Source organism: Desmodus rotundus, chromosome 3 (assembly GCF_022682495.2).
Source record: "Desmodus rotundus isolate HL8 chromosome 3, HLdesRot8A.1, whole genome shotgun sequence".
Classification (NCBI taxonomy): Eukaryota; Metazoa; Chordata; class Mammalia; order Chiroptera; family Phyllostomidae; genus Desmodus; species Desmodus rotundus.
Window position 1 is genome coordinate 29,097,059 of NC_071389.1, and position 19,428 is coordinate 29,116,486.

Below are 19,428 nucleotides of genomic sequence, written 5' to 3' on the forward strand. Positions count from 1 at the left end.
TCATGCCAGGAAAATGGATAATTCCTTAATATTATCTAATAATAATTCCTTGTTCAGTTTTCCCCAATTGTCTCAAAATGCCTTTTTGCAGTTGGTGTATTTAAATAAGGATCTAAACAAGATCTACATATTGCATTTGGTTGGTAGGTTTAAGTTTCTCTCTCTCTCTTCAAAGTTAAATAGAATCTTTTCTATTGAAGTAATTTATATTTTCCCTAGTTCCTAAAATAGAAATAGGCATCAGGTTTCTAAACAGAAGAAAAAAGCATTAGCTAAAGAGCCACGTATTAGATATTCATGCTGGTCTAAGAAAACTAATAAACTGAGTAAATTAACTTGAATAAATTAACAGTGTACATTCAGAACAGAATTGTAGCTTATAGTCAGAAATATGTGAACCAAAGGCAAAAATCTGCCAAGATTAAGGCAGGTTCATTGTTTTTTAAAATTTATGCAGCATAATGTATTTTTTCCTACAAGTTCACTTAGTGTGAATCTCAATATTAAAGTGCATTGCCAAGCTAGAATACAAGCTTCCTAATTAAAAAAAAACAAACAACCATGGCATAAAAAGTCCCATTGTTTTAGAGTCTTCCTTATACCCACTAATAGTATCTTACTTTTGCCTTCACTTAGTGGAAGAGATTACTGCAACATTCGTACAACTGGAAGCCAAAAGCTTGGGCACAAAGCGTGACACTGTCAGGAATAACTTTCTTCCTATAGGAGTCAATTTGAGGGTTGGCAGTTTCCAAGTGTTGGTTCCAAATGTTGGGAATTCCCGGGATGAAATTCCAAACTGCCCCACCTCCACTCCCAACCCCCCAGCCCATGGAGGGCAAGGAGAACCTAAAGAGAGAGGCAGACTGTGCCAGACTGGTAGGTGGCAGCTTTAATAAGCAAGGGAACTTCCATGGGAGGCTTGTCTGGGCGGCTGAAAGACAACCAGATCTGTGCACCCACCCGCTAGAATCTTAGAAGTTTATATGGAGCCCTTAACAGGGTTCAGTCAGGAATCCAATCCAGATGGTCTCCACAACACTCTCTCAAGGCTGCATCCTTGAAAAGGCTCCTACTGTAGGGACGGCAGGCGGAGTGTACATTCCAAGGAAAGGGGATGAGGTGGTGAGCTTCCAGTTGCCTGGGTCCGGCTCAGGACTCAGCCAGCAGTCACACCCTCTTAATGACCCCCTCCAACCCTGATGAGGAAGTTGAAGACTTTGGTGAAGATTGTCATCCATCTCCAAGACGACACCAAAAATACCTTGTAGGATGTCATCACAAAAGCACACAGGTTGGAGAACTGTTTCAAACTGACCTTTAGGAAAGTGCAGTTTATAAAGAGGTGCAAGAAAACCAAACACACAGGCAGCCGAGGTAGGTATATCTTCAAAGAAAAATGAGATGTCCCCAATCTGTTTGACAGCGGGTTTTGACACTCTTGGGCATCTCTGTACATCTGTGCTCCCCCTTTTCAGAGGTGGAACAGGGGAGGCTCTCCTCTGGTCAGGGGAATCCTTAGTCAGCCTTCGCTAAGACGCCTTCCGGGAAGGATCAGACTCAAGAGCAAAGGAATTCATGGAGCAAACCAAAACCATGGCTTTGTTTCAGTCAAGAATTGTCACCCTCCACTGAGAATGTGGGAGCACTGCAGGGAGCAGCTTCTTTCTGAAGAGAGCAACGTAAGCCAGCACATCTGCCCCTTGTTTCTCTGAGAGTTCAGGATCAGCACAACGTTTCTGTTTTCTTAAAATGTTTAGTATTTTTGCTGTCATCTGCATTGGTGTTATCAATGACATTGATGTTTAAGAGTGCACGAGAAACTTGGTATGACTAGGGACTCACTGGGTATGATGGGCGCCCCCGGCCACCTTCCCAGTAACTAGGCTCCAAGGGAGCTGCCATCTTGCTGGGGCTGAACTTTACTAGTCAAGTCTCTTTTAATCAACAGAATGCCCCCTCTTTTTTGTTACTGGTTCCATTTTGATTTCGTTTTATGCCATTTATTTGTTGAAGAAACTAGGTAATGTGTTGTGTAGGATTTCCCACATTCTAAATTTGGATTTGTAACTTATTTTTCTATGCTCCATATTTTTTATAAACTGATACCTACATCTAGGGGCTTCATAATTTTATCTTTTTGTCAAGAATACGTTGAAAGTGGCATTCTACATATTCTAGATCATATCAGGAGGCACATGACATTGTCCAGCTTTTAGTAATGTTGAGAGTGATAACTGGGTTCTTGTGTTTTCAGTCTGTTTTTTAAAAAACAAAAATTTAAAGATTTTATTTAGTTACTTTTAGAGGGTAGGGGAGGGAGGGAGAAAGAGAGGGGAAGAAACATCAATGTATGAAAGATACATCTATTTGTTGCCTTTCATTTGCCTCCAAAGGGGGAGCTGGCCTGCAACCCAGGCACATGCCCTGAGTGGGAATTGAACCAGTGACCTTTTGGTTCACAGGCCGGTGCTCAATCCACTGAACCACATCAGGCAGGACTTCAGTCTAGTTTAAAGTTTACCATTAACTCTTCATCCAATAATTTCAGCAGTAATCGATGATCATTGCTTAGATCCATTATTTCATAAGTGATTGTAAAATAGTGTTTTTTTCTATTTCCATGATTTATTTTGCATTTATTAGATGTGGTTTTATATAAAGAACTTTCTCTCATCGTTGACTTGGATTGCCTGAAATACAGGACCTGCAGAAAAGGCACCTGGATCCTTCTGTTTCTAGGGGGAAAAGCAACTTTCAGAATAATAAGACATTTGATAATTTTGATACAAACGACCATAGGGGACCAATGAGTTTTTGGGGTTTTTTTAGGTCACTAAGTTTTGGGGTGGCATATTATGGCAGCAATAAATACTCAAAACCACTAAGGATTCAAAAACTGTTACCATCGTGAACTCACGGATGTTTATATGTTCCAGTGCTATTGTTCGCTGTAGTCATAATTCTTCTCGGTGCTGAAATTGTTCCACATTTGGCCAGCGAGAACTTCTTTCAGTTAGCGCCTCTGTCATTGGACATGCGCCCCCGCCTCCGGTAGCTCTTTCACTTCCAGGTGCAGGATAGCCTCGGCTCCGTCTGTGTATTTCCCGCTCCAGTGCTGAAACCGGCGATTTCTCGGAGAGGCCCGGCTCCTTTCAGGGGGCAGTGGCATTTCAGAGACCACGGCCTGACCACCGGGGTACGCATCACTACCGACCGGGCTGTCCTCACCTCCAGGGCTCTCCTGCGAGCAGAGAGAGGGAATACTTCTTTTTTTTTTTTTTTAGCAAGAGTAAACAATAAACAGTTCAAACTGGTATTTTTAATTCAAATTAAATATTGTATAGGTTTTACTTATCTTGATTTTAAACATATTTTTGTTCTCTTATACTGAACATCTTGGTTCCTCATGACATTTGCTTTATTCTATTATATGTAATAGTTTTGAAATACCAATATCACTAGTGACAGTAAGTCTACAGAGAACTGTTTAAGATTTACTTGTATTTTTTTTCCTGAAGATTTATCTCACTATACACCGTACAGCTAATATACTATCTTTCAAGGTCACTTGAAAGATTTCTTCTTTGTATGGTTATGACACAACTTGATAGACAAATAGGTTAGTTTTCATTCAGTTTTTAAGTGATTGCTTATTATTCTCTTGTAGTTAAATTCGTTTTCCAAATTATGTGTCTATTTTATTTTTTATGTGTATGTTTAACTATATCAAACTATAAAGCAAGGTGTATGCAGAAATATACAGCTTCCATCCCTATCCTTTTTCTGATAAATAATTATTTTTATTAGTTTGTGTTTTACATACTTCTAAATTCTGAAAATAGTAGAAGCAAATGTATACATATATACTTTTATTTTCCTTTCCTTTCTACACAAAAAGTATAATAGTATACACACTCTTTTGCCTATTGCTTTTTTCACCTTCATTGCAGGAATAATTGAAAAGCATGTACATTTAAAATTTTTTCCAAGTGGGCTCTGACTGGTGTGACTCAGTGGATTGAGTGCTGGCCTGGAAACTACAAGGGTCACCAGTTCAATTCCCAGTCAGGGCATATGCCTGGGTTGCAGGCTTGGTCCCCACCCAGTGGGGGGTACACAAACAAGAGGCAACCACACATTGATGTTTCCCTCTCTTTCTCCCTCCCTTCCCCTCTCTCTAAAAATAAATAAATTTTTAAAGAAATAAAATAAAAAATTTTCCAAGTGGAAAGCTTTTTTTTATTATTACCAATTTCCTGCACTGTAGTCAGAAAGCACTGTTTGCATTATTTGCATTTGATTGCAGTTTTTCTTTATGGCCTAAGATACCCATTTTTATGAGCATTCCGTATGTACTGCAAAAAGAGTTATCTTCCCTAATAGTGTGGTTCGGAATTTGATACACATTTGTAAGTTACCCTACTAATTATGTCATGTAGGTCAGTGCTACTCAACGTGGCCAGACTACTACGTCATGAAGGACACTAGGTCAGCTGGTTTTTCTTTTTCTTTTTTGGTAGCCAGACTTTCTCAGTGAAGGCAGTGGTACATTGACTCTGTTCTGAGCGAGCTGCTCGTCTCACCGCGTCTGGAAGCCACAGAGCGCGCGCTGGCCCCGGTCTGTGAACACATTTTCAGTAGCACTGGGTCAGCTTTCCCAAACCCTCACTCCTTTTTCGTCCTCTTGATTTGTCTTGGAGTGAGAGGTACACGCGAAACTTTTCTCTTGTTCACGCGTTTCTATTACGCCTGCATCTCCTGTAACTTGTACTTTATGAAAGTTGATTGCTGTGTTCTTGGGTACATACATATCCCTCCATTGCTATTTTAGCCATTAGCATCATAAAAAGCCTCATTTCCCTTCCTAATGCTTCTTGGTTGGTCAGAATTCTCCCTTCACAGAACATCACAGCCCTTACTCTCTTTGCGTTTTACATTTTGCCTGGTAAATATTTGTCCATCCTTTTATTTTTTAACTTGCTTAATTCTTTTTTTGTTTTAAGTTTGTCTTTGTGTTGCTAGACAGTTTGAAAATATTTTTGATTAATATGTGAGTTAGCCTCACTTATATTATTGATAAACATGAATTTTTTTAAATTATAAAATATTTTACTTCATGGTCATCTGTTTTCTTCTCTTTCTCTCTCTCTTACCCCCTAGATCTTTTAAAATATTTCTCTTGGAATTTAGGAAGTTTTATATTTTGTTTTTGTTCTTTTTGCTTTTTTTAAGAGAAGGGAAAGGAGGGAGAAGGAGAGGGAGAGAAACATCAATGTGTGAGAGAGACATGGATCAGTTGCCTCTCGCACGCCCCCAACCTGGGACCAAACCTGCAACCCAGGCACATGCTCTGACCAGGAATCAAACCAGCGAACTTTCGCTTTGTGGGATGAAGCCCATCTGAACCACACCGCTCAGGGCTATTTTAATTGTTACCTTTATACTAATACATTTGCAAAGTACTATATTTTATCTATTTATGTATCTTTTTAAAGATAATATTCCAACTTCTCCCTCTAATAGAATAACGTTAATAATAGAAAAGCCCCAACCTGCTTTTCTCTTTCCCTCTACAGGTGTCGGTGCCAAAAATACTCACTAAACAGAGACCAGAGTATCTGTGTATCAGAGTATGCTTTCAAGGACCTTAACCCACAGGACTCTCTGCCCGTTTCCACGAGGGGCCGTGAGTATGAGGAGATGCAAAGCAGCCAACTTACTCTGGGCCTCTGCGCTAAAGCAGTGTGTGTGTGCTCTTTCCCGGAGATGGGAAACAAATGTGTAATTTCAGTGAAAGCCCTGCCTAAAAGCCCCATCCCCTAACTTTATGCTTTTTAAATATTCTTTTTAAAATGAATATTCTTACATTTTTTACTGATTGATTTGAGAGAGAGAGAGACAGAGGACAGGAAGGAGAGAAACATGGATTTGTTGTTCCACGTATTTATGCATTCATTGGTTTCTTCTTTTATGTGCCCTGCAGGGATTGAACCTGCAACCTTGGTGTATTGGGACGATGCTTAACCAACTGAGCTACTCAGCCAGGACCAAACTAATTTTTTAAAAATATTTTATTCATTTATTTTTCGAGAGAGAGGGAGGGAGAAAGAGAGGGAGAGAAACATCGATATGTGGTTGCCTCTCACGCCCTCCACTGAGGACCTGGCCCGCAACCCAAGCATGTGCCCTGACCAAGAATTGAACCAGCGACCCTTTGGTTTGCAGGCTGGTGCTCAACCCACTGAGCCACACCAACCAGAGCTAATTGTTTGTCATAGTTAGGAAATCTCCTTTGTCTCTTGTTTTACTTAAAGTTTTTACCAAAACAGTTCCTGAATTTTCTCAGCTGCTATGTAATTATATAGTTCTCAATTTGACTTTATCAATGTGATTAATTAGGTTGATGGATTTCCTAATTTTGAACTATCCTTAAGGGTTCAAAATAAATTCTGTTTTTAGTTTATCTTTAGGTGGTTACTGGTTTTGGTTGCTATTGTGAATGGAATCTTATTTTCTATTACATTGTCTAATTGGTTCTTCCTGCTATATAGAAAAGCTATTGATTTTTAGATGTTGATCTTACATGTGGTCACCTTGCTAAATTCCCTTATTAGTTCTAATAGTTTGCCAATTGATTTTCTTATGTTTTTCTAGGTAAGAAACAGTGTCACCTGCAAATAGGCACAAGTTGCGTCTTCTTTTCTAGTGTTTCTAATGAGAGATGACGTTTATTATCTCTGACTGCTTCCCTTCTTACCTCGAATCAGAGCATCTGATACACTTTGAATAGTATGATGATAAAGGTCATTCTTGTCTGGTTTCTGACTTCGATCGGAATGTGTCTATTGTTTCACCATTAAGTACAGCACTTGTAGGTTTTACCATTGTTTTATGAAAAACAAACAATACGTCAAATTTAGGCTGTTTTTTTCCTACTTCAGGGGATTTTTTTCCTTTTGTATCATTAATGGGTATTGAATTTAAGATACTATTTTTGTTTTTAATGCAGTAATATAATAAGTTAAATTGATATATATTCCAATGCTGAACCATCTTAGCAATGCTGGACTAAATCCTCTTTGGACTTGATGAATTACTTTTTCAATACACTGCTGAAGTTAACTTGTTAACATTTTATTTAGGAGTTTTGTTTTGTTGTTCATACATGGAATCATGTATATATTTTCCTCCTACTGCTCTTATCTGGCTTTGGTTTCAGGATTTGCTAATCACTAAAATGTGTTTGGTAGTTTTCCATCTTTCCTTCCTTCCTTTTTTTTTTTTTTAATGTATGACAACTTAATGTTTTTACTAAGGCTAATGAAAAATGATTACCAATCCTATTTTTAAAAACCCAACATCTGAATTAAAAAGTATGGTAACTGTATTTACTCATTAAACATTACTTCTAAAACAACCTGCAAACTTCAAGCATGCATGTTTAACGTCAGAACGATGGATTCAAGACCAAGTATACATGTTACATGCATCAAGGCTACATTACAAATGATTTCAGTCATCATCATCATCATCATCATCTTTATGTTTTCTTTTAATGAGTTTGATGATTCATTGGAAGTATTTAGTGATAGCAAGAATGTTTTTGGACCCCATTAGTGATGGATTAATTAGAACAATCTGAAGTGCTCATGTTGCAGGAATTCATACTCCTAGAGCTGGGGACTGAGGTGGGTATCTGTATGGTAAATCTTTGCCCTGGGAGGGTCCCTGGAGTCCTTACCTGAGTTGAATCAGATGGGGCTTGTGGTGCTGGTATGCCTGGAGTGGTCTTGGTCTGCTAGTAACTGAACCAACACTTAACCACAGAACTGTTATTCTTTCCACAGAAGTAGATGTCTTTTTTGTAAAGACTTAAGTCTATAGTTTGGAGCAGTCAGGCAGTATCTGCCAAGTGGAGCCCTGGTGTGGCTCAGTGGATTGCGGGCTGGCCTGCGAACCAAAATATCACTGGTTTGATTCCCAGTCAAGGCACATGCCTGGGTTGCGGGCCACATCCCCAGTTGGGGGTGTGCAAGAGGCAACGAATCAATATTTCTCTCCCTCTCTTTCTCTCTCCCTTCCCCTCTGTCTAGAAACGAGTAAAATCTAAAAAAATTCAAGTTCCAAAAAATATATATCTATCAAGTGGCAACCTAGGGCTTGAATATGACTTGATCAGTGGCAAAGGGGTTTAATTTCTTTGCAAAATCAAATAAAAAAATCTCTTGGGAGAGGAGAGGTTAACAGCTGGTCAGTACAACACTGGATTGCCAATAGCACGTCATCGGCGTCAACAGTAGCTTTCTTAGCATGGCTTAAATAAGTTTCTGCATCATTCAGAATTGTGGTCCCAGATTGGAAGGCAAACTCCAACATCTGATTTATAACTCTTGCCCCATATTCTGTAATCCCCACATTCTTCAGGGTTTGTGCTGTCATCTGCACACCTTTCACGTGCTCTTGGGAGGTGTCATCTTGCCAGACTCCATGAGATCTTGAGCTAATCACCCATGTGAATGTATTTCAGTTCCGGTCTTCATGCAAGATCTTTGCCTAGCATGGTTTTTCCAAGCCCTGGTGTACCTTGCCTACCTCACCCTCCAGCCCCACGCTGCCATGCACTGTGAGCAGGATGCTCTGGCCTTTTCTTATTTTCTTAAGCAGTTTTCAGAAGGTGAGAATTATGTATTCTTCAAAGGTGTTTCTCTCTTTATTAGGCTCTGATATTGTGTTACATTCATAAATTGAATTGAGAAACTTTTCAACTTCTTATATGTTCTAAAGTCAACTGGAATAAATGAGTGCAAGAGTCTCTTCGGAAGTGACTCTGGATTCCCAGAGTGGACCAGCTGGGTGAGCACTGCACAGCCAGCTCCTCCAAGGACTGACGGGGGACCTGATGCCACCTGCAGTCTGGTAGAGGAAGTTCGGGCAGTGGTTCCTGGAAGGGTCGAGAGAGGCATCCTTCTTTCACCCTCTTTTCCCCAATCCTTGACTCAGTTTCCCCAAGGGATGAGAAACCCTGGACCACTCATTTGGGGGATTTCCAATGGTAGTGGCTAAGGTGGTACTCCAAGGATGAGGACAGAATCCAGACCATGGCCAAGACAGGATGACATTACGATTGTCCTTAGTGTAAAACCCAAACTCCTGACCATGGCCCCCAATGCCTACCCCTGATTTTAAGTCTTCCTATTTCCCCCCTCCTCACTCAACACCTACCACAACGTCCTTTTTAAATTTCTGTCCCTCGAACATGGAGAGTTCCTTCCATTTTAGGTGCTTTGCACTTGTTATACCTCGTGTCTGAAACATTCCTTCCACAGGTAGTTAGTGGTCATTTTCATCATTTAAACCCAGCTCAGATTGTAGCTCCTCAGAGAAACCTACCCTGGCCACACTCATAAAGTAGTCTCCCACCCTATTGTGCTATTTTTTAATTAGCTTTTGCCACCATCAAAAGTTACATTATCTACTTTGTTTATATACTTAATGTTCCTCTTCCTCCATCAGATATAAGCCCTGCCAGGAGATGCTTGTTTCTCACTCACCCACAGCATCTTCAGAGCCTAGATCAATGGCTAACAATGCACACATTTATGTACCATGATCCTTGTCCTCACAAAAAATGAGTCTATTGTTTACACAATGAATTAACTACAAGTAGAGTTAAGTGTTTGAGGCAGAGGTGCAAGACCCTCTTCCCTGCTCTGTCCACTTCTGGCTCCAAGGACCATTCCATTACCTTGTAGGCAATTTCTGCTGCGAGACTCTGGCTTCCCCTGGAAACTCTTCAAAGCTCAGAGGACTCACCCAGGAATAAGGCCTTGAAACAGGGTAAGGTGTGTACCTCCAGGCCCAGTTCTCCAAAGTTTTGGGGTCTAGCTAGGTTGGGGCTGCAGCTGCTGTGTCCCTGTGTCCCCTGAGCTAGAATAGGCTACAGTTGATAGCCAACTTGTGTGGGCTGTGTGCTCCTCCAGTTCCTGCTTGGATCTTTAGCAGGCCTCAGCTTGCAGTCTGGTCTCTATAATTAATGCCTTTACAAGCTCCACTTGATTCCCCATTCTCAATGTCCTCCTTGTTTGCAGGCTGACATACAGAAGCTGAAGTTGGGAGCTGCTTCCACCAAACCTTCTGCTTGTCTTCAGGACCTCCCGTTCTAGAAGTTTCTCCTTCTCGGAAAATCAGGAAGTTTCTTCCCTTGAGAGATACTTCTTTCAGCTTCTTCCTGCTAGGATTACAAAGAAAAAATGCCTCTTTGTAATCCACACTAATGCAAGTAGCTCCGGGACTAGTGAAGTTTCAGAAAGCTGGTCTCCGGGAAAGCCCCACGAGGCCCCGACCTACAGACACCTCCATCGAAGGCGGTGCAAGTGACGGTCCAGATCTCACTCCATCTTGGCAGCTCCCCACACAACCCTGCCTTGTCTGAAAGTGCCTGATACATATTTAGCACTTAATGAACAGGGGAAATAAATACCACTAATTCATGTAATAAAAAAGTTAAATGTGCCAGGCACGGTGGCAATGTTTTACATGGATTCATTTAAGCAGGTACCATTACAATTTCCATTTTACAATTGAAGAAATGGGTACAGAGAAATTAAGTGACTTCCTCACAAAGCTTGTTGCACTCTTTCATTCCCCAAAATACAACGGAGCAACATAGAGGGACAATGCCAGACAGCAGATAGCGCAGGAACACCATGGGGGCCAAGGACAGTGACAGGCTTCCTGAGGTCAGCTGCTTTTACGCTGTGTTGTGGGAGGGCTGCAATACGAGTAAGCACAGACCGGAAGTGTTCCTGTCGGCCGCGTTTCTGAAGCACACCACCGGAAGTTTCTGTCCACGGCTTTGCAGGGTTAGGGGAACGGCAGGGGCGGCTGCTGGGGACTACAGGCGCAGAGGTTTTGGGGCTTAGGAGGCAGGTGGGGCCGCTAGGGAGACCCGAGCGGTGGCACACAGCAGAGTGCGGATGTGACCTGGGCCGCCCTCCTAGCGGTTCGCCTCTTCACCCCGCCCTCTGGGGCTGAAGTGGCTCTGCCCCCTTATCTGAGCCTGGTCCCTCCTCAGGCACTGACCCTTGACCTCGGGAGCTCCCCCATCAGGCGCGATGGCTACGGGCGCGGATGTGCGGGACATTCTAGAACTTGGGGGTCCAGAGGGGGAAGCAGCCTCCGGGACCATCAGCAAGAAGGACATTATCAATCCGGACAAGGTAGCTCGGGCGCCTGAGAGCGTTGGGTAGCGGGAGTGAAGTGGTGGGGAACAGTGGCAACGGAAGAAAGAGGGGTGAGAAGATGGGGTGCTACCATTCCAGTGAGATGGGCGGTAAAAGTGTGACGTGATGGGACAGAAAATGTGTGTTGCCTTGATGAGATGGGGGCGTAGGAGGTGGGACACCCGTGGGAAATGGTGTGAGAGGCTGCGACACTTGTAAGAGATGAGAGGACCAAGAGAGTGTGACACTTGTAGAATATTGGGTGGGGGCACCAATCGGTGTGACATTCTGCGAGATGGTGGGAAAGCAACTTCTGTTCTGACAGGTTGGGACTCTGCCCAGGTGACGTGAGGCTGGTGAGGGGAGTGGCCTGCTCAGACTGGGGGTGCCCTTGTGAGCCAGTGCCTGTGCCTTCATAGTGTCATTCTGTGCCTTCGTTATTTGTCATGGGGTGTATGTGTGTTGCTGTGCCTGTAGATGCTGGTTTGTGCAGGGATTGAGCTGGGATAAAGAATTTCAGGAAAGGGAGGCTAGGCGGTGGTTCCTCTCCTGTGGTTTCCCTTTGCAGAAAAAGTCCAAGAAGTCCTCTGAGACGCTCACCTTCAAGAGGCCCGAGGGCATGCACCGGGAAGTCTACGCACTGCTGTACTCTGACAAGAAGCAAGTATTAGAATCCCAAGTGTCCCGCCCTGACCCCCACCCATCCCCCACCGGTATTAGAGTCTCTGGTCTCTGACCCAGCTGCATGTCCCCAACTTTTACTTTTCTCTGCCAATTCTCTCCTGTATCTCTTCCCAGCTAGGGCTCCTGCTTACTTAGTAGGAGGCAGGAGGAGCTCAGATTTCTCACTCTAGGACCTGACTTTCTGGGAAGACCTGGGCCCAAAGGCTCTCTCTGCACACTCTGACTCTAACCTTTTATCTCCCTAAACCTTGCTGCCAGGGATGCACCCCCGCTGCTACCTAGTGACACTGGTCAAGGCTACCGCACAGTGAAGGCCAAGCTGGGCTCCAAGAAGGTGCGGCCCTGGAAGTGGATGCCATTCACCAACCCAGCCCGCAAGGATGGAGCTATGTTCTTCCACTGGCGGCGAGCAGCTGAGGAGGGCAAAGACTACCCCTTCGCCAGGTTCAATAAGGTGAGCCACGGCCATTTGGACCTAGGCCAAGGTTTCCCACACACGGTGAGCCACCTGCTTGGGCTCCAGAGGCAGGCTCAAGCCCTTGTTTCAACCATGGTCACCCACTCAGTCCTCGTGGCAAATGCCTGCAGGGTGGGCCTCTGGGTCTTCTCTGTCACAGGGTCCTGTCCTTTCCCGGACCTGCTCTGGTTTTTGGTGGCTGCTCTTGTCCCTTTAAATGTTGCTGTCCTTTAGAGCTGTGTCCTAGGTGCTCTATTCTTCTCACCCCACACTTGGTCCCTAGTTGTGACTCATTTACCCTGTGGCTTCAGTTACCCTCTGTATGTGATTGACCCCAGCGTCTCCAATCCAGAGTGGCAGTTCCTGCCTATCCAATCTGTTATTAACGTCTCTCCCCGAAGGCCCTACAAGTGCTTCGGTTCAGGTGGCTTCTCTCTGTTCCCTGTATCAGTGATGGCACTGCCATCCAGGCAGTGGCCCAAACCAGAAACTTGGGAGTCATTCTTAACTTACTTTCTCCCTTAGCTCTCACATTATTTCAATCAACAAGGGGACAAAAAAGTAGGGGAAGACAGATCAGAAACATGCAAGCAAATAAAGTGGATTCTCTCAGATAAGAGCCGTCAACAAAATGGAACCAGGACAGGAAAGGGGTGTGAAATGAGGTAAAGAGTGAACTTGCAGACGAAGGATGACCTCATTAATAGGGTGGCCAGGGAGGGCCTCTCTGAGAAGGTGGCATTTGGACCGGACTTGAGTGGCAATCAGAGTCCTACTGATTCTGTTCCCACAGTAAAGCAAGTCTTCTGTTTTTCATGCTCTGTGTCAGCACCCCAGTCCAATCTGAATTATCTCTGGTTTAGATTAGTGAGGCCCAGATGAGGCAGGGCCTTACTCAGAGTGAGCCAGCCAGTGAGAAGCAAGGATTTTCTAGGCCACTGTTTAAGCTGCTGTACAATATGACCTTGCACTCCCTGCATCCTCGAGCAGCCTAGACTTTGAGTCCAAAAGCCCCAGGGGCTTAAACCCAGGACTCCCAAGTCCTGACCTCTATTCCCTCAGTCCAACATACCCCGCTGCACCTGGGCACCTCCCCGGATGGCTCGGGCTTCTCAGACTCAGCACGTCTGGTGTGACCCATCCTTGTCCCCTGAGCCCCAAACCTGGTTTCTTCCATCTCCCCACCATCCTTGGCCCCTCAGGTCCTGAGGAAGGAGAGGTGGGAGATGCAAGACTGAGAGGGGACAACCAAGAAGTGAGGCATTTGAGGCAGTGGGAGGGAAGGCTGGTTGAGACAGTCAGAAGCGAAGACAAAAGAATGTCTGAGTTGCGTTTAGTAAATATCGCTCCGTGCCAAGCCCGGCCCTAGGCACTGGGGACACCGGAATGAATCAGATGTGGTATCTGCCCTCAGGAAACTCTGCATATTGGTGGGGAGGGGGGCGGGGAGACACAGGCAATTACAGTTTGGTGGGGTACATGCGGTACTGGGTGGATCTGAAGGTTGTGGAAGCTTCCTGGGTAAGTTAGAGCTTGAGCTGAGTCTTAAAGGATGTCACCAGATGATACTAGGAAAGCAGTGCAGGGACTTTTTCAGGCCGAGGTGACGGCACGAGGAAAAGGCACGAATTGAAAAGCAGTCACTCGTAGGGGACGCTGCAGGTGTTTCCCTGTAGACGAAGCCTAAAGCCCGAGGTGGAACAGGGTGGGACGGGAGGGGCCAGGTCTGGCAGGGCTTGGCCCTGATGTCTCTGGGTAGCCACTGACAGATTTTGAGTTAGAGTAGCGTCAGGGTCAAGTTTCAGTTTCAGGAAGATTGGGGTGACTTTAGGCAGAGAACGAAGTCAGAGTTAAGTGAACAAATGGTCTTCCCTCCAACATTACTCATTCTTGGAGCCCCTCTCTGAGTGCGTGGCTCCCCAGCTGCCCTCTTGCTCAAGCCAGAAATACAGGAGTCCCCTCTGACAGCACTTTCCTCCCCACCGATGTCCAGTCCTCAGTTCTTCAGGTTTCTAATCTAAAGCCTGTCAAGTCTGTGCCCTTTTCTCTACCTTCCCCTCGTGCTGCTCCAATTCAGGCCTCTTCACTTCTTACCTCGGTTATTTCCAAAACCTGCCAGCCAGTGTCCGGGCTCCTGCTTCACCCCATCTGTCCTCACTGCTGCCAGGGCACTCTCTGCAAAAGAGGATCATGACCATTTCACTCTTTTCTTTAACACTAACCTATTTGGCTCCAGCTGCCCAAAGGGCACACAAGGCTGCCTGCACGCCTTTCCCCATCCTGCCCTAATGTGCCCCTAACGGCTAAGCTCGCATGCATTAGGCTGTTTCTCTCATCACTGTGTTTGTGCCGCCGCCTCTGCCTAGGGTTTTGTCTGCCCTCTTCCCTCACCACTTCACTTCTGCTTAATCTTAAGACTGAACCTGGCCTCATTTACCTCTGCCTTGACCAACCTGTCCCCAGTCTGGATCAGATGTCACTCATTACACCTTAGGCATACCTTTGTCATTGGACTTGCCACACGGTACTAAGTTGTTTTTTCAGCTGGTCTGTGAGTTCTGAGAAGGTAAGATCCCCGTCCATCTTACTCGGCACTGTGTCCCCAGCGCAGGTGTGGCAGGCCCATGATAGGTGTTTGTTGAATGAATGAATGGCTCCTCACTGGACTGTGATCTCATTGAGAGCAGGACCCAGGTGTGTCCCACCTGCGGCTCATGGGCCGCATGCGGCTCAGGAGGGCTGTGAATGCGGCCCAACACAAAATCGTAAATTTACTTAAAACATTATGGGATTTTTGTGTGTGTGATTAACATGTCGCAGTGTATTTAATGTGTGGACCAAGACAACTCTTCTTCCAGTGTGGCCCAGAGACGCCAAAAGGTTGGACACCCTTGGCACAGTTCCTGAGTATTTTAAGTAAATGGAATTGAAATGCATAGGAGGGACACTTGACCAAGCCTGGGAAAGCAGACTTCCCAGAGATGAGAATTACCTAGGTAGAAGGCATGTGGAAGCGGGAAGGCGTCTTGGGCAACAACAAAGGCTGAGGGGAGAGTGGTATGTTGCGGACACTGCTAGTCACTCGGCTGGGACTCCGGTCCTCAAGGGCCAGTGGCTGCAGAGAGAGAGGTTTTTCACCCATGTTCGCTGATTGACTCAGTAAGTCTTCAGCGGCTCCTGTCAGTGCCTGGGCCTGTGCTGAGCCCTGACGGTAGGAAATGAGCCCGACGAGCCTCTGAGGAGTTGGAAATTGGGTGGCTGGTGACACATCAGGTGTGTGTGCTAGAACAGCGCTCAGACTCAGCAGTGTGTGATGACCCAGACAGATCGGTGTGAAGGTCTCTAACGCCTGCTCTCACTCCCCTCACTGGCCGGGCACCCGTGATGATGGTTTGCACACAGCGCCAGCCTGTGGGCGGTCCTTTAAGTGGCACTGTTCAGAGATCCCGTCTTGGCCGTGGATGGTGGGTTGCTTGGGGGAGGACTGAGTGAAGGCAGAGACCATGGGGGGCTGTTTCTGTGGTCCGGGAAAACGGTAGTGGTGATCTGGCCCGGGGTGTGGCAGTGGATAAGTGGAGAGAAGTTCTGGAGGTAGAAGCCACGCATTTGGGAGGGGGGAGTTAAGGGTAAAGGTAGGAATTAAAGATGCCTCCCAGGTTTCTGGTGTGGACACCTGGGTTGAGTGCTGGCGACCTTGACTGAGATCTGGACTGGAGGAGACAGGAGTTTGAGGGAGGGTGAAGAGCTCAGTACTGAACATACTGTTTTTTAGTTTTTTTAAGTTCAGGTAAAATTGACAAATGACATTAGTTTAAGGTATACAACATAATGATTCAATGTTTGTATGTACTGTGAGGTAATTACACAGGAAATCTTACTAATACCTGTCCCTTGAGCACACTAAGTTGTATACGGGACCTCCACAGGAAGGAAGCAGCTGGAATTAAGGATCTTGAGAGCAAGTCCAAGGCCATGTGGTTTTTGATGGAGAAACTTCCCTGGTCCAATCTGGCACTGACTTCTTCTTGGGGTCTCTGACTGGCCAGCCCAGCTGGTAGTGGTGGTATTTGTCCCTGAGGGAGGTATGAGGGAGAGACTGGGGTGCATTTGTTGGAAGTAGGATTCAGGTGCCTTTTCTTTAGAGAGCTGTGTGACCTCAGCCAGCTCTGGGGGAGCTGCAAGTCTCACTGTCACCACTGGGTGGCAGGAGTGCTTCAGACAAGTGTTCCATGGACGAGGGAAGCCTGGGCCCTTCTCCAGTATTAAGCCACCTGCCCTACTCCACAGAAGTGCTTGCATGTGGGCTTCTCACCTTGACCATGGGGGCGGGAATACGTGTGCTGTCATGAGGGTCTGAAGCTGAAGGCATGGTGAAGTGGCCCCTGGAGCAGATGCAGAGGCAAGCTGCAGTTCTAGATCTGGCCGGGGCCACTGGTCAAGTAGTTTCTTTCCTCAGTCTGGAAGCACCGTCTCCAGGCTGCCCTGTGCGAGGCCCCAGGGAGAGAGTTTGCTTCTGTCCAGCCCAGGGATCGGCAATAAGCAGGAGGGGCTATGGCCACACGAGATGTGATGTGGGCATGTCCCCACCTGTGCCCCTCTGTGTCACTAGACGGTGCAGGTCCCCGTGTATTCAGAGCAGGAGTACCAGCTCTATCTTCATGATGACGCTTGGACTAAAGCAGAAACTGACCACCTCTTTGATCTCAGCCGCCGCTTTGACCTTCGATTTGTGGTGATCCATGACCGGTATGACCACCAGCAGTTCAAGGTGAGCTGATGCCGTGCATTTGCATGTGTGCCTCACCCCCGGGCCCGCGGGCCCACTGCTTTCCTGCCATCCCTTCCACGTGCTTCTGAGTAACGCCACCACCCTCGCGTCTTTATCATCAGAAGCGTTCTGTGGAGGACTTGAAGGAGCGGTACTACCATATCTGTGCCAAGCTTGCCAACGTGCGGGCCGTGCCAGGTACGGACCTTAAGATACCAGTATTTGATGCTGGGCATGAACGACGGCGGAAGGAACAGCTGGAGCGTCTCTACAACCGGACCCCAGAGCAGGTCGGCCCGAAGCCCCACAAACTCTCCTCCATGCCCCAACACCCACTGACTCCACCCTCCAGTCTTCCACCCTCAGGTCCCCCATCTCCCGCTGGTTGGTACCTGTGTACCCCTCACTGGCCACCCACCCTGGACTCCGTAGCCATTCAACTCCCTCATGATCTTGTAGACAGCCCAGTGCCCCTGAGTCTCCCTGTCTCCTTTCACTCCCCCATGTGCCTGCACACGCTTCTTAGCATCTCTCCCCCCCAGGTGGCAGAGGAGGAGTACCTGCTGCAGGAGCTGCGCAAGATCGAAGCCCGGAAGAAGGAGCGGGAGAAGCGCAGTCAGGACCTGCAGAAGCTGATAACAGCGGCAGACACCACTGCTGAGCAGCGGCGCACTGAACGCAAGGCCCCCAAGAAGAAGCTGCCCCAGAAAAAGGAGGCTGAGAAGCCGGTGTGGAGACTAAATCAGCCCAGCTCAGGGTGGGAGGGGTTGCCTGGCACAGGGGACCCTTAGTGCAGGGGTGTCAGACTCATTTTCACCGGGGGCCACATCAGCCTCGTGGTTGCCTTCAAAGGGCCAAATGTAATTTTAGGACGGTATAAATATAACTACTCTTAGGCGCTCGGCGCTGCTGCCAGGTAGAAACAAGGTGCCGGGCTGGATAAAACAAGGTGGAGGGCTGGATTCGGCCCATGGGCTTTGTGTTCGCTACCTTTGCCCTAGTGGAAGGCTCCAAGAGGCCTAGGGCTGGCAGGCTTCTGGGACTTAACACTGGGCTTCTCCCTGTGACACCCTGGCCTCTGTAATTTCTTCTCCCCCAGGCTGTTCCTGAGACTGCAGGCATCAAGTTTCCAGACTTCAAATCCGCAGGTGTCACGCTGCGGAGCCAGAGGGTACGTGTCGATGTGTTTGGGCCCTGCTTGCTCTGTGGCCCGAATACTGCCGGCCACAGGGCTGGAGCAGTAGGGGAGGTTGTGCCATGTGCTGCGGGTAGAGGTGGCCTCAGGGATGTGGCCAGGCTGACATCACAGCTTTCACTATATTCCACTTGCTGGCTATCACCTTTCCTGACCCAGAGCTGCCTCCAGGGGTTAACTTCCCTTCCACTCCCCCACTGCCTTCAGTCCCCTTCAGCCGAAGCTGCTTGTGGGGCAGAGGGCTGAGCTGCTGTGTCATTGTAGATGAAGCTCCCGAGCTCTGTGGGACAGAAGAAGATCAAGGCCCTGGAACAGATGCTGCTGGAGCTGGGTGTGGGTGAGTGTGGAGGCTGGGCCCCTCAGGATGGGCCTACCAGAGGCTGTGGATAAAGGCGAGGGAGGGCAGTCCCTGTTGCTAGCCTTCCAGCACACCTTCTGCCCCCGCCTGCAGAGCTGAGCCCCACACCCACGGAGGAGCTGGTGCACATGTTCAACGAGCTGCGGAGTGACCTGGTGCTGCTGTATGAGCTCAAGCAGGCCTGTGCCAACTGCGAGTATGAGCTACAGATGCTGCGGCACCGTCACGAGGCACTGGCCCGGGCTGGTGTGCTGGGGGGTCCCGCCACACCGGCATCAGGCCCGGCCCCAGCCTCTGCTGAGTCAGCAGTACCTGAATCCAGCCTCGGCCCTGACCCCACCAAGGACACCATCATTGATGTGGTGGGTGCACCCCTCACGCCCAATTCGGTAAGAGCCTGGACAAGCTGGAAGATAGAACTGGTCCTGCATGTGAGCACATGCGCGTGTGTACAGGCTCTGCTCCCTCTAGTGTCTGCAGTGGAGATTGTCACTCTGAGGGGCTGAGACTGCGGTGGGAGTGGGTGGTCGAGGGAAACACGTGCACCAAGCCTGAATCGGGCCCCGGGGCCCATTGACCTCAGCCCTTTCTGTGTCTCTGCAGAGGAAGCGACGGGAATCGGCCTCCAGCTCCTCTTCTGTGAAGAAAGCCAAGAAGCCATGAGGGGCCACCAGGGGTGGGGGCGGTGCTGCTGTGTAAATAGAGCTGCTGAGTCAGACTGGGCTGCTTCCTTTTCCTTCC

At 47.2% G+C, this 19,428-nt stretch overlaps 1 protein-coding gene and 2 pseudogenes across 2 annotated transcripts; 1 reads left to right on the plus strand and 2 right to left on the minus strand.

The window, feature by feature from the left end:
* Positions 1 to 559: 559 nt before the first annotated feature.
* On the minus strand, positions 560 to 2,204 carry LOC128780534 (metaxin-3-like; annotated as a pseudogene).
* A 5,311-nt stretch (positions 2,205 to 7,515) lies between these two features.
* Positions 7,516 to 8,492, minus strand: LOC128780442 (transcription initiation factor TFIID subunit 9-like; annotated as a pseudogene).
* Positions 8,493 to 10,843: 2,351 nt separating this feature from the next.
* Positions 10,844 to 19,405, plus strand: DMAP1 (DNA methyltransferase 1 associated protein 1). 2 transcript variants are annotated; one of them, XM_024571008.4, is made up of 11 exons: positions 10,844 to 10,865; positions 11,078 to 11,222; positions 11,794 to 11,885; positions 12,168 to 12,363; positions 16,976 to 17,134; positions 17,257 to 17,424; positions 17,677 to 17,862; positions 18,234 to 18,305; positions 18,594 to 18,666; positions 18,781 to 19,076; positions 19,291 to 19,405. In XM_024571008.4, the coding sequence occupies exons 2-11, from the start codon at positions 11,118 to 11,120 to the stop codon at positions 19,348 to 19,350; spliced, it is 1,407 nt and encodes a 468-aa protein (XP_024426776.2). In that variant the 5' UTR covers positions 10,844 to 10,865; positions 11,078 to 11,117; the 3' UTR covers positions 19,351 to 19,405. The 2 variants fall into 2 exon arrangements, with proteins under 2 accessions (XP_024426776.2, XP_053776156.1); XM_053920181.2 differs by lacking the exon at positions 10,844 to 10,865 and adding an exon at positions 10,877 to 10,932.
* Positions 19,406 to 19,428: the final 23 nt, after the last annotated feature.